Genomic DNA, 14,688 nt, shown 5'->3' with positions numbered 1-14,688 from the left:
AGGGAGAAGAAGCATTCTGTAACTTAGAAATAAGGCTGACGTGTTGACAACAGACTAAAACACTAATTCGCAGGTGGCTATCAGGAACAGAGAGGCGAGCAAAGTCACAAACACCAAGGCTGCAGACAGCCACGCAGAAACAGCAGATAACATAGAGACAACGCCTGCTAGAACCGTGGAGAGGAAGGTCACTTCCCACGAGATTGTAGGAGTAGAGGACAAATTAGTTGTAAAGTCAGCTTCAGGCCACACAACTGTACAACAATTAACTGCCCTTTTAGAACTAGTACACACAGCAAGTGGCCGCAGGTGCTTTATTAAATGCATATATGACCCGTCGTGTCCAGTAAATTTGCTAGGTAGAGACGCTCTGACAAAACTTAAGATAGCAGTCATGCCATTCTTTTCTGGTATTACACCTGAGTGCCAGAAACCGACCGAGTATCACAACATTCTGAGATTTAAACAAACTCCAGGCCCAGATCCACCTTATGATCAGCAAGTGTGGAAGCTAGGAGAACAGCATTTGACCTTACAGCACAGGCTGAAATTGTGTAGGTTACGCAGTAACCACAGACAGTAGAATAATAGAAGCAAAACCACTTTCTTCTTCATATTCTGCACAGAGCGCTGAGCTGATAGCTGTTATTCGTGCATGTGAAATCCACAAAGACAAACAAATAAACGTTTATACAGACAGCCAGTATGTTTTCTCTGCTGTGCATCATTTTGCAAAGCTCTGGCAAAACAGAGGAATGATTACATCAACCGGTAAACCAGTCCAGCATGCCAGCCTCTTACAACGCCTGCTGACTTTAATAAATTTACCACAACAACTCGCATTGTGTAAATGTGCAGCACACAAAACTGATAGCTCTTTTATTACTACAGGCAACAATTTTGCTGACAGAGCCGCAAAACAGGCGGCACAAAAGACAAACATGACATTGATGGCAGTAAACACACATCAGATTCCACTGGATGTGTTGCAAAGTGAACAAAAAGCAGGCAAAATGGCTAAAACACGGTGCAGTTCTGACAAACGACTTAATGATGTGTTATGGCAAGCTAGTGTTGCCAAAAATTCCTCCACAAAATGGCGGCATTAGTGACTCATGGCTGTACGCATTTGTCAACGGGGGGACTGACCAGTATTGTCAACTCTCATTTCTACACTGTAAATTCTACACTGTAAATTTTGAAACCTCAGCAAAACAATTTGTCAGAACGTGCATGACGTGTCAAAAATATAATGCTCAGGGAAACCTGAGACCACACAATCCATATGGACTTTATTGAGCTAAATGAATGCCAAGGGTAAAAATACACCCTAGTGGTTATAGATGTATTCTCAAAGTGGCCAGAAATCTACCCAGTGAAAAAGGCAGATACAATTTCAGTAGCAAAATGTATGTCTAAGTTGTAGGAAAATAAAGAGATGATTGTAAATAACGAAGAACGTAATGATGTCTATCAAGTGTCTTGCAGATCACAGCCCGGTGACTGGGTTCTGATCAAAGTGCTCCAAAGGAAAAACTGGAGCTTGCAAAATTGCGGAACGACCATCCTGGATCCATCAGAGTCACTGCAGGCGAGTCAGTGAAGCCATCTAAACACAGCTGACGGCAGGCTTGCCCACTTGTTGTGATCTCGCCCGGTGGAGGGGTCAGCTTTCCTGGCCGGGGGGTCTACTCGCGACAGGAGGGTGTGTCCCGTCGTCATGAGGTGGTGGCTCTTAACAACTGCAGCGGCCCTGACCATGGCCGGGCTCCTCATCTTTGCTTCCGTGAGGGACAATAAGTCACGCTATATGAAGAAAAGGCAGACACTGTATGACAAAGGAAAGTACACCAAGTTTCCCCATGGCTATGCCACTAATTTCTGGTGGCAGTTTATGAACACTACAGCTTACTTGAATAATAAAACTGACTGCTATGCAAATACATATACACTTTCTGCCCACCAAGGAACGAGAGGAAGTGTATGGACTGTTCACTCAACGAAACCTGTGCCAGTAACACGACGCTGATGGGCCTAAACTGTCGCTCCGACTACAGCTACCGAATGCCACTACAAACAAAGACTCAGTACCAGACAGGATGTGCACGGACGGCACCCAGCAGCAGAGGAACCAGAGTTTTGGCTGACTGGTACTTCCTATGTGGCAACAAGGCTTATCTGTCACTCCCTGAAGGTTGGGGAGGTCTGTGCGCCCTGGTGGAATTATCAGATCACGTTTTCTTCATGCAAAGTGTTGCACATCACCCAAGCAGCCGGCAGAGACGTGAAGTGGACATCGCCTCCCCCAATTCTTTCGGCATTACAGTGGACACTGGAGTGCCGGGAGAGTTTCGCATCTGGGGAGGAGGAGTGAAATTCTTACAGAGCTTGATCCCCGGCATTGGAGTTGCCGAGGTGCGGGATCATGTGGAAATCAACCGATATGCTCTGCTACGACACATCAACTTGACTAAGACCCTGGGAACCGCCTTAGCAGGAGAACAGCAGGCCATCAGAACGATGGTGCTGCAGAACAGACTGACACTAGACCTGCTAACAGCATCACAAGGAGGAGTTTGCAAGCTGATCGGGGAAACATGTTGCACTTTTATCCCTGATGGATACGAAACTGGAGGAGACATTTATGAAGCTTTGCAGAATTTGACCGCTCTGCAAAAATATGTCACTGACCACACACCTGGAGCAGCTACAGCACAAAGCTGGCTGGACTGGCTGTTCAGCGGTTCATGGCTGGCTGCTGTAGCGAAGCCATTTTTCCTTCTAGGTCTCATCATGATAGCACTGCTCATATTAGTGTTGTGTGTGTTGCCATGCCTAAGAGTAATGATTTCAAAGATGATAACAACTACAATGACTGCTTATGTTGCCGTGCCTGAAGAAGACCAGCATCCCGTTGCAATTCTGTTAGAGGAGAACTTGTACTAGCTGCTAATAAATGACGTGGTGATTAAAAATGACTTGTCAAGTGATCATGCACTGATTAAAACATTAGTAGGTTATGCAAGTTTTCATGCTTTTATTTTTTTTGAAGTCTTGAGTTTTAAACATAAAGTTTTTCATTTTAAATATAAAGTTTTCATCCTTTTATTTTTTGAAGTTCTCATCCTTTTATTTTTTGAAGTCTTCATTTTAAATATGAAGTTTTCATTATTTTACATATAAAGTTTTCAATTTAAGGTTTGCATCATTTTAAGTATAAGGTTTCATGCTTGTATTTTTTTGAAGTTTTCATTTTAAAATATAAGGTTTTCATCCTTGTATTTTTTGAAGTTTTCATTTTACATATTAGGTTTTCATCATTTTTAAATATAAAGTTTTCATTTTACTTTTCATCCTTTTATTTTTTGTAAGTTTTCGTTTTAAAATATAAGGTTTTTATCCTTTATTTTTTGTAGTTTTAGTTTTATTATTTTTTCTTGTTTATTCCACTTGTTATTTCATTTACTATGATTTTCATTTACTATGTTTTTCTTTTTATTATTTTCTTTTGTTTTATTCTTTAGACCAAATGACTTCCATTTCTGCTATGCTGACATTTTGAAAATTAAAAAATTGCTTAAGATACTTAATAAATAACCTTCACAGACAATTGTTGTATACATTTAAAATAAGTTAAAACAGGAGGGAATGTTACAGGAAAAATGATTCTATGTTTCTTTACCTTCTTTTAAATGTACAAAGATGCCTTTTGTCTGCCCTCTCCCTATGGTTAGATTAGTTTAGAATTATCTTTTTAGACTTTCCCAGCAAACACATCTTGTTTCTGGGACATATTGTTTTAGATTGTTTTATCTTCCCTAGCTCTCTGCTGACGAGACTAGCACCATATATGGAGTTGTTTTATTTTATCTGTTTATTATTTGTTATCCTGTTCTCACTGTCTCTGTGCTCTGTGCCTATAAAAATTACCAAGCCACTGTGCATGGTGTGAGTTGTTCTTAGCAGCTCACCCGTGTACACGTTTGATAAAGAAAGTAACTTTGTCTCATTGTGTCTTTATTTCTCCTGGGTCTTTTACAGAGTTTTCCCCCAACACACTCTTTTGGGATTTAAATCTTTTAAATTGTTCCAATACCAAGTACGGATGGGTACTGGTATCCGGTGCCATAATGACATAAACGGTAGTAACCAGACCAAAAAGCAGTGCACATTTCGGTGCTTTTTTTTTTCCTGAGATGTCATACACTTTGGATTCTAGCCAATCATTTTACCTTTGCAAGGGTACGTACGTTCTTTTAGAGCAGAGCTACAGATGCCCAAGGTGAAGCAGTCAAAAGTCTGGCTGTACTTCACAGCAAAAGATGCAAACTCAGCAGCCTGCAACAACTGCTTTAAGGTGATACTGGGATACTGTGCAAAGGAGGTAACACCTTGAATCTGACGACGAACCTGGTGACACATAGCGTTTTTTTAAAAGCCGAGAAATGCACCAAGTTAGCACTTCCCCCAAGAACCCGAAGAGTAGAGTCCTGGCCCCTAGCCCTGCCAGTGTAGCAGAAATGATGACGGGTGATGATGACAGCAGCAACCGTTCTTTTCTGCGTGAGTAGCTTAATGTTATTCGTGTGTAATTTACGTTGAGTAGACTAACCACATTATTACATTAATGCATGTAAGGTAAACTAGCAAACACCATCGTAGTTACATGCGGCTGTCATCTTGTTTGATGGCAGATGCTCCCTTCACCCCTGGCCAAAAAGGCTAAAATGACCAAAGAAAAAGTGGAAAACAGCTAAACAATGAGAGGTTTTTGGACAAAGTTTGTGTTTTTTCCATTGTTTAAGCACTGCGTCCAGCCAAGAGTGATACCATATATCCCCTATAGCTGCAGAAAAGGCTAACATTGTTATCTTTTTACAAAAAAACAGCTAAACATGAGAGGTTTTTGGACAAAGTTTGTGTTCTCCATTCTTTAAGCACCGGTTTGAGCACCGGTTTGAGCACCGGTTCGAGCATTATGCATTTTATGGAAGAAAGAAAGGAAAAGCCACACCCTCACACATGTGACATCATTTTAAGGGGACATCAGGACTTAGCAGTGGTATGTATAGTATGAGAGAGACAAGCAAAAAAATTAATTTGCACTATAGTGCACAAAAAGAATTACATAGGAAGCTATATTTATTGCAGTGTAACTAAGGGAAGATTCAGGGTCACCTGAACATGTATCTTTTTATAAAATCACAAAGGACAACATCAGTCCTAATTGCATCTTTCTCAAAATACATAAATTCAAAATAAAAAGTCAAATACTAATCACATTTGTTTGAAAAAGAAATGAAAAACAATTTTATAAAATGGGTACAAATAAAGATGATCATCTTCCAAATAATCAGAGCAAAGTTAGGTAAACTGATGGAGTTAAATCCACCCAAAGTCTGTAGTAAACTTAAAGTGCTTTAAATAAAGTGCTTAAAACGAAGTGCTCAGTAACAGAGTGCATGTCCTAACAAACATTGCCTTATATTCCTTCCAGAACTACTCTTTCAGCAACAAATCATTTTTAAGAGCATGTAGGCAGGGTTTCAGAGGTTTGCCGTCAACAAGCCCCATGAAGATTTTTTGGACAAAGGTAAATGTGTGAACGAGCTTCCTGGGGTAGTCTAAATGCAGAGCATAGATCAAGCCAAACAATAAGGCAAATGCATCTGCAAATCTGGGAATATCACGCATCACCAAGTCGCCTTCCACCACAATGGCCATGCTTGAGGAAGTAAAATGGACTGGACTGGTCTGGGAAGCGCCGTCGGTAACCACTGTGAGAAGGGCAACTGGAGTGTCAATGAGGGTCGACTCATCCAATGTGTCCGCCTGGAATAGACACAGTATCAATAAGTAAGGTTGGTTTGAGAGAATGTGACAAGCAAGACCTGTAATCTAGCAAAAAATTCAGCAGTGTAGTGGGTTACTTTGTAACGGGTTAGGGTACTCTACTTTTTTGAAAAATGTACATTAACGCGTTAGCTTCTTGCATTACATAATTAGTATGTTTGTTATTTTTCTAAAAAAAAAAAAAAGTCATTTTTTATTTTATGACTTTATCTCAAAAAGAAACTAAATCTTGACTTCAGCCTTGTTTTTGGGGCCACCTGCAGCGTAGCCGAAGTGCTGTGATACGCCTGTGCCCTGCTCCTGACCCTGTGTGTGTGTGTGAGGGTTTTCTAAAGAGAGGGTATTTTGCTTGTACAATTTGGTAGCTGCTAGGGTATTAAATTGTATTTAAAAAAATCCATGGTGTTTTATCTCACTGGCAGAATTTAAGTGATGCAAAAATACACTTACATTACATGTCTTAAAGAATTCTGGGTCCTCCTCCCGCAGGTATACAGGAAGGGCACGAAGCACTGCAGTGCGTTTCACGTTGATATCAGGCGCCTCCTAAAAAGGGAAAAGAAAAGTTAATTGAACACAAAGTTTTCAGGTGTCATTCTTTTGGGGAGAATACATGTATATGAAACTGCATGACATGTGACTCTACATAATTTTGGAGACATTTCTTCTAAGACACAACCTTTCTGTCTCTTATGACAAAGAGTCTGTATCTTACTCATTTGACAAAAATCCTACACAGTATTTTAAAGTAACATACCAGATCAGAGCTGTAATCTGTATAAAACACAGATGTTCAAAGCAAGGAAAAATTGAGTTTTTATCAGTGAAACTTTTAATTTGTGTTAATTTTATCATTATCAATATTCACCTGAAGATCATAATGATTCAGGATGGTTCGCAGAGCCTCTGATATCTTGCCAGTCCGTGCAGCCTTCTGTCTGTATAGAGCCATAAGTCGTGGTGTGTGTCTGTCAAGTTCAGCGTAGAACTGGTTCCGCAGGTTAATGTTTGTGACTCGGTGGAACTCCGCACAAATCTAAAATAAAACAGGACAAAAACATCCAACATCAAGCCAAATTACTGACCAAATTTACATCTTATCATTAAAGAGGAATTGCCCAACTTCTGTCTAACCTTGCTTTATAGATGTCCTATGAATTTTTTTTCTTTAAATTGGACCCGAACCACAAGCACAAGTGTATCACAAAGCTGAAATATATTTTTGTTTGTTATCTATTATTTATTTATGTGTTATTTATTTATTATCTGAATCTGAAGAGATCTGCTGAACTTGCATTGTTTCATGTTAAACTGAAGAAGAAAAAAAAAATCAAAGCACAGATACCTGAGAGTCAAATCGCAGAGCAGGCCATTTCTCTAAGAAGTTCTTTACCATTGGGTTGTCTTGAACAATTTCATGGCGACGAAGTGCAAAGGTAGTCTGCATCAGTTTTTCAATCATTACTTTGTTGGGCTCAGTCTTCTCAACCTCATTTTTTATCTGGACTCTCATATCCTCCAAACTGACCTGATCTTCTCCTCTTGGAAAGTTTGGGAGGTAGTTCACCTCAGCTCTTCTGGCTCTTTTTATGTTTGAGTGGGGATGCTCTCCTTCAGGGTTGTTAACACTCCTCCTGCCAGCGTTGACAGACACCTCCACACATCCAGATCTGGCTAGCTTGGTGCGATAATTTCCCATCTTGAATTTTAAACTGGTCTTCCAACCATAACTTCCATTCCTACTTCCAGGCTCTTTAAGACATGGATGAGTGGTAACAAGAGCTTCTGCTGCCAAACCGACATCTCCATCACTCGGATAGGCTTTGAAGGTGTGCATCACTGAAGCCATGGTCTCCAAGATGTTGTGCTTTTGGGCTCGAGTCAACTTCAGATGTTTTCCAGACATCTCAAAGGCTCTATTTCCCTCCTCAAGGAGATGTTCAACTTCGTAAGAAAAGGTAGGTACTGGGAAAGTGTCAGGCCAACACTTCAGACGCTGAGCTAAAGGCACATGAGGAAGGATATCTGTATCAGAACTTGCACAAGAACTGACATCACTTTCAGATCTCACTACTTTTAGTGTGCCCTTCTCCAGCAACTCTTGAATATCCAGTAGGCAGGTAAGTTGCCCATCAAAGTCGGGGTCTTCGTATTGTAAGGTAAACTCAAAGTCCAGCCTTGGGTTGAGCTTCTCACGGAGTATGGTGATTAGTTCTTCCACCGACTCAGGCCACTTAGTTAGAGAAACCTTCACAACAACATCTGTGGTGAGGTGAACTCTCAGCAGGAACTTTTGGGATACTGCCATCATCCTATGAATAAAACAAGGAATGGAGATGATTTTTAAAAAATGAATCGTCTCATATATAAAAACACTGTACATCATACCATTAACCTTATTATGGTCAGTGATAATTATATACTCAGCCATCATTACAGCTTTCAAAAATTTCAAAAGTACACTGTACATTTCATGACAAAATAAACACTTAGCATGGTAAAAAAAACCTTACAATTACTGCTGTTTACTTTGAGTGCAGTCTTGAATTCTATGGCCGATCATCCAACAGTCCAAAACATAGGTAAGAATTTCAGATGTTACAAAGTCACAGGCCATCATTCCATTTAGTCATGGTAAACAGTAACCCTCTTTTAGTTTTAAGTTTTTACCATATAATCAACATTGTCTCACCATGTATAAATTCTGTTAAGTTGGAAAAAAAAAAAAGAAAAAAAAACCAAAAGCACAGAATACATATGAATTTACACTGCAGTTATTTTAAAAAACCAAGCCAAACTGCGGGATAAATCTTTGCAAAGACACATTGTTATGCAATAGTACATAATACATCAGTGAGATACTTGTAATATTACACAGAACTTCTATTTACAAACTACTTCTTTTACAGGCTGCTGCTTAAGATAGAAGTTGCCACTGCTAGCTAAGTCACTTTTGAATGATGCTAATGAGAAGAAGAAAAAAACCCGGCCGAACAATGAGGCTGCTGTTGTAAAAACGCCAACTTTCTTGCGTTGGCAATGGGTCGTTAAAATATCACTAAGACACTTTCTTTATGTGCAATTCTTATTAAAACTGTTTTAATCGGTTAAAACTGTAAAACTGACGATATCATCGGTTTGAAAAAGAGCGCGAACAACAGCGAACAACAATTCACTACCTGGGTCTGTGCTGTTTAACACAACGGCGCATTCAAAAACAAGTTAATGGCTGCAACATATTAATATACTTGCTTTTTTACGGAAAAAATAAACATAACGAAGGTTCCGTTTTACTTACAAGTTTCTCCAAATGTGCTCTCCGGTCGCTCGAGAAGGGCAGCCATATTGAACAGAATTTTCTGTCAACGTCGTTCAGGTTAGAGAGAAAACGTCATGATGTCATGACGTACAAATGCGGAGCTCGAAAAAAAAACATTTACTCAAAAATCATAATTAAAAAAGCAGTATTTACTCTTAACTTCTAAGCCATGTACAATTATAACTGTTTGAATCGTTAAGAGAACAGAAAAGTTTTAAGTTGTTTCAACTTTGTGACGCATTTTAATTGTTGTATCCACAAACTTTATAAGTCAGCTGGACTGTTGGGGTTTACAGTGTACTCTATATCTGGTTAAGTATAAGAGCCTTTTGTTTAGATGGACTGTTAGACTCCTGGCACCAGCTTTGGGGAGTCTTCACAGGGTCACATCTTGTTCAATGCTTTTTGCTGTGTAGTTGAATTGTCTTGAACGTTCCAGCGAATAGGTTTAAGCTACAAATCTATCAATATACTTTATCAAAAGGGAAAGATTTAAGCCTATTGTTAAAAATGGAGAAGGTGTCAACCTAGGAGCTGGTTCCACAGAAGACTGGCCTGAAAGCTGAAGGATCTGCCTCCCATTCTACTTTTAAGTACTCTAGGAACCACAAGTAAGCCCAAATCTGAAAACGAAGTGCTCTAATGGGGTGATACAGTAAGATAAGATAGGGCCAAATTATTCAAGACCTTGTATGTGAGGAGCATATGAAAGCCCATTTACGCCACAAAAAAAAAGGAAAACTCGAAGTTTTGACTTATTTTCTCGAAATTTCCACTTACCAACTCGAAATTCCGACTTATAAACTCAAAATTTTGAGAAAAGTAACTCGAAATTTCAAGTTAGCACTGCCAATCAGTAATCTACGTGAATGATGTCATTTCCTTGTTACCCGGAAGCTAAAGCCCTCAGCTACAAATGCTACAGCTAAGCTACCAGTATTACATCCAGTCATGAATGCACAGATTGATGAGTATTTTCAGCGTGGCTTCAAAAATGGTGAATTCCTCATGTTATTAAGCTGAATCGCATGTCGTTACTATCAGCCAACGTACTTGCGAAAGAGCCAATTTTTTGCGATCCGGTTTTGAGTGCCCGTTACTCTGCGCCATATGCTTCCGGGTAACAAGAAAGTGACCTCATTTATGTAGATTACTGATTGGCAGAGCTAACTCGAAATTTCGAGTTATTAACTCTAAATTTTGAGAAAAGTAATTCAAAATTTCGAGTTGCCTTTCTCTAAATTTCGAGTTATGTTTCTCCAAATTTCGAGTTAATGAGTTGAAATTTCAAGAAAATAACTCGAAAATTCGAGTTATAGATACATGTTTTGTTTTTTGGTTTTTTAGTGGCGGAAGCGGGCTTTCATAGGGGGCAAGACTTTAAATTCAATTCTGGAGGAGAAATTCAGGAGAAATATGCCCTCTTTTTCTAGTCCCTGTCAGTTCTCTTGCTGCAGCATTTTAGATTAACTGAAGGCTTTTGAAGGAGTTTTTAGGACATCCTAATAATAATAAATTACAGTGGTCCAGCCTAGAAGTAAATGCATGAATTAGTTTTTCAGAGTTACTTTGACAGAATGTTTATAACATTAGTGATATTGTGGAAATGGAAGAAAGCAGTTGAAGAAATGTTTAGCTTATTTGAGAGTTTAGAAATGTGTTAGATAGGATGTAGAATTATTGTAGAGACACTGAGTGTGTCATAAACTTAGGAGTAGATTTTTAGGAGACCCTCCGCCACTTGAACTGTGAAAGTAAGACAAAAAGTTAATGTTGAGTGGAAATTCCCCAAGGGATATTGTGTATTGTGTATTTTGTATTTTGTTGTACAGTTATTTTATTTTCAACTTTAATTTATATATTTATCTTTATCTTATTCTTCCCAGTTAAATTTACCCTTCATTCTAATTTGTGTTGTACAGTTATTTCATTTTTAACCTTAATTTATATTTTATTCCTTCTTAGTTAAATTTACCCTTTTTAATTTTTCATATTTATTTCCTATCTTATTCATAGCCTTTTCCTTTTTTGTTCTCTTTAGGTCACGAGCAGTTGTCCAAGCATTTCACTGCATATCGTACTGTGTATGACTGTGTACGTGACAAATAAAATTTGAATTTGAATTTGAATTTGGATACCTGGGTGGGGGTCTCAACATTTGTATTGAATAACTTTGCTCTGGAAGGGAGATGGACTTTCATGACCCCCAGGAAGTCACGTATGCAGAGGTACATACTAGGGGTGCAACAATACTCGTATCGATATTGAACCGTTCGATACAGTGCTTTCGGTTTGGTACGCATATGTATTGAACAATACAAAATTATTTATTCATTTTTTAAGTTCCTTTCTTTGCAAGCTCCTTTGACTACGATGACCTGGATGACTAAGAACCTTCACAGACATTTATTTATTTTATTAACTTTTCTTCTGACGATGCTTTCTGTGTTGAGCACTCAGTGGATCTGCATTCGACTACTCCGCCTAGGCTGCACTGTCGAGTGCAGATCCACTGAGCGCAGTGCAAGCTAGCAAGACAGAAGCTAAGCTCGTTGCAACATGGCAACTGCCTCAATGCTACCGAAATTGAACCTCCCCCACCCTCATTCAGATCTGGGGCCCGTTCTTCGTACCTCGCTAAGTAGGTTAGCCGGATTAGATTGTTGACGATTTCGCGTGATCCTGGATCAGTCGGTTCCCCGAAGCTCATCCGGGACTTGCTGTCATAGCAACAGAGCCGTAAGCGTAAACCTGCTCGGGAGCAGGTTTACTTTATGTAAACAGGATTAGATCGCGGCCACGCAGGTATGTCCGCTTCATTTATACGAAAGCAACAGCGATATTTTTCCACTGTTTCACCATAAATAAATATTATCAATGTAACTAAAGATAATGCAGCACTTGATCCTTTTATTGATGTCACACAGATACATACAGGTCATTTCCTAAAAAAGGGAAATGAACTATTAACATTCTATTACATGTATGTGATTATTACAGATGTAATTCATATTTCAGAGTAGCAATTGTAAATTACTTCGTGTAATCAAGATGAGAGACCACGGCTATAAAAGCGAAGGTGGATTTGGGAAGCCTGTCGCAGCCATGTCCTGTCCGTATACGCGACCAACCCATTGCGGAAGGTGCAAGATTGATAAGGAGAGTCCTCAGAATTCAGCGTATATTGCGGGATAGACAGGATCCTTTAGCTCAGCGCGACAGTGTGCTCATAGAGAGATATCGATATTCCCGTGAGGGTATTATTTACTTAACCAACTTGTTGACGAGGGGGTGCAGGACCACCACCTGTCTTTTTTTCCTCTGCCCTTTTCTTGGTTGCTGTTATGAACAAACTAACAGAGTATTACAGGCCAGTATTACCTTGCCAAGAGACGCAAAGCAATCTAAGAGATAAATATTACCATTCTGTAGAATACTCCTGTATTCCACTTTTACTTGTTCCCATGTTCTTGTGGGTCCTGTTGTGGCTCTAATGTGAAAGGGGATATAATATAACATATTATAATATAATATAATGCCATATGATATTGGACAATATAGTGTCATATGATAGATCTACCCTACCGCCTACTGGTGTTGGCCAGAGGGGCCGATGGCGCGATATGGCAGCCTGGCTACAACCGTAGCTGCCTCCACCAGTGTGTGAATGTGGGAGTGAATGAATAGTGGTATCGTAAAGCGCTTTGGGTGCCTTGGAAAGCGCTATATAAACCCAATCCATTATTATTATTATTATTAAATTACCTACGAGTTTGATTTGTCAGCAACTTTCTGCCAGCCCTCTCTCCTTGCTTTTGCAGCCTTTGCAGTGTTCTCTTGCGTTTTAATTAAACTCTGAAACTCCTGAAATCCCTCACTCAAGAGTTCTTGCTCTGCTGCCGGAAAATACCGAGCACGCCCCTTCGACATTTTCGCCGACCAATCAGCGGGTTGCCGATCAATGTTTCTACTATCGATGCGTAGCCCCTTTTACGACACCCAGTGATGTCACATTCCTGCGTCCAGCTGTAGTAATCGTCAACAGCAGTTGTGTTCGGGGAACCGGATTAGCGAGCTCACGGTTAGCGCGATGATTTGATCTTGGATGTGTCATTTGATCTTGGATGTAGTAAGCGACGTACGAAGAACGGGCCCCAGGTGTTTGGAACTATCTTGTTTTCATGTGAAGCATGACCCTGTTGGTAAGCGCGTCATGGACAAAAGTAAAACAGTATGTCGGATGTGCCACGCAATGCTCAATTGGTGGGAACTAGTGCGTTAGCGCAGTTAGCTTGTTAACGTATTGACGTTAAGTACAGTTTTTTGTTTTACGCCGGTTTTTCCCGAAGTCGCAAAAGTATGACGTCACAACATTCTGATTGGTCACTTGCAATGTTGATGTTAACTCACCCAAAACTCTGGCTGATTGGGACCCACACCCAGTTTCACACCTTGGCTTGTGTGATTAGAGGATCATCAGGGGGTCCTTTTGTCCCCCTGTGGGGGGAAACTCCCACTAGGTTTATATCTGGGACTCTCCACCATTTGACCTTAGAACTGAAGAAGCTTCTCGGATGAGGTGAAACATCTTCAAGTAACTCAAAGAAGTCCAGACGCTTTTCTTTGCAAGCTCCTTTGACTACGATGACCTGGATGACTGAGAACCTTCACAGACATAAACATCTGACACAATTTATTTATTTTTTTTACCTTTTTCTGCTGAAATTAAATGTGGTTTTAATTCTGTTCTACGGGGGATAGAAATGGGTTACTCTCCCAGACCTGTTCACAGAGTTTTTATAAAATCAAAACTTGTTACAGGATTTTTCCCTGTTGCCGTTTGCCCGGCCTTGCCAATAGAGGGTGTGGCCATGTTGTTGGGCAATGATATTGCAGGAGGGTTAGTGCTCCCTCGTCTGGAGGTTTTAGACAACCCCCTGAATCAGAAAACCTCTGATGTTTCCATGCACCCTGGGCTGTATCCGGCCTGTGCGATTACTCGAGCACAAGCTTGTAAAGATATTGATGTTGCCCTCTCTGATTCTGTGTTGATGTCCTCATTTTCCGAGGAGAATGATGTACCCATTAAAAGAAACAATGTTCTGTCACTCCCAGACTCAGTGAAACCTGAGGAGCCTGATCCATTTCCTAAGGTCTCTTCGCTGCCCTTGACTAGAGACCAGCTGTCAGCAGCTCAATTAGCTGATGAAACACTGCAGAGCTGTTTCAAACGTACGGTGCTGAGCAAGTCAAGAAAGAGCAACAAGCCTATTCTGTAGAACATGATGTTCTATTGCGTCAGTGGTCTCTCCATGGAGTAAAGTCAAGCAGATTGTTGTGCCCTCTGTGTACCGGCAGGAAATCCTGGCTCTTGCCCATGAAAGCCAGTGGTCAGGACACTTGGGCATCACAAAAACATACCAGATACTATTAAAGCATTTCTTTTGGCCTGGTGTGAAGCGTGATGTTTCTAAATTTTGCCACAGTTGCCATGTATGTCAGATTGCAGGTAAACC

The 14,688-nt window shown here is 40.1% G+C and overlaps 2 protein-coding genes across 3 annotated transcripts; one reads left to right on the top strand and one right to left on the bottom strand.

Moving 5' to 3' along the window:
- Positions 1–1,009: 1,009 nt before the first annotated feature.
- On the top strand, positions 1,010–3,999 carry LOC146707006 (syncytin-A-like). Its single transcript, XM_085458327.1, has 2 exons — positions 1,010–3,221; positions 3,267–3,999. Exon 1 carries the CDS (start codon positions 1,984–1,986, stop codon positions 2,944–2,946), a length of 963 nt encoding a protein of 320 aa, XP_085314453.1. The 5' UTR covers positions 1,010–1,983; the 3' UTR covers positions 2,947–3,221; positions 3,267–3,999.
- A 1,450-nt stretch (positions 4,000–5,449) lies between these two features.
- LOC146707005 (uncharacterized) lies at positions 5,450–8,342 on the bottom strand. 2 transcript variants are annotated; one of them, XM_085458325.1, is made up of 4 exons: positions 8,249–8,342; positions 6,722–6,841; positions 6,304–6,399; positions 5,450–5,832 (listed from the first exon to the last, which is right to left on the bottom strand). In XM_085458325.1, exons 1-4 carry the CDS (start codon positions 8,321–8,323, stop codon positions 5,500–5,502), a joined length of 624 nt encoding a protein of 207 aa, XP_085314451.1. In that variant the 5' UTR covers positions 8,324–8,342; the 3' UTR covers positions 5,450–5,499. The 2 variants fall into 2 exon arrangements, with proteins under 2 accessions (XP_085314451.1, XP_085314450.1); XM_085458324.1 differs by lacking the exon at positions 8,249–8,342 and adding an exon at positions 7,199–7,793 and having other exon boundaries at positions 6,722–6,889.
- Between the last annotated feature and the right edge of the window lie 6,346 nt (positions 8,343–14,688).

Source organism: Copadichromis virginalis, linkage group LG6 (genome assembly GCF_057382275.1).
Source record: "Copadichromis virginalis isolate Kocher_CV1m ecotype Utaka linkage group LG6, C_Virginalis_male_GT1.1, whole genome shotgun sequence".
Lineage (NCBI taxonomy): Eukaryota > Metazoa > Chordata > Actinopteri > Cichliformes > Cichlidae > Copadichromis > Copadichromis virginalis.
The sequence above is the reverse complement of the archived record's forward strand: the minus strand, read 5'-3'. Positions and strand labels throughout refer to the sequence as shown.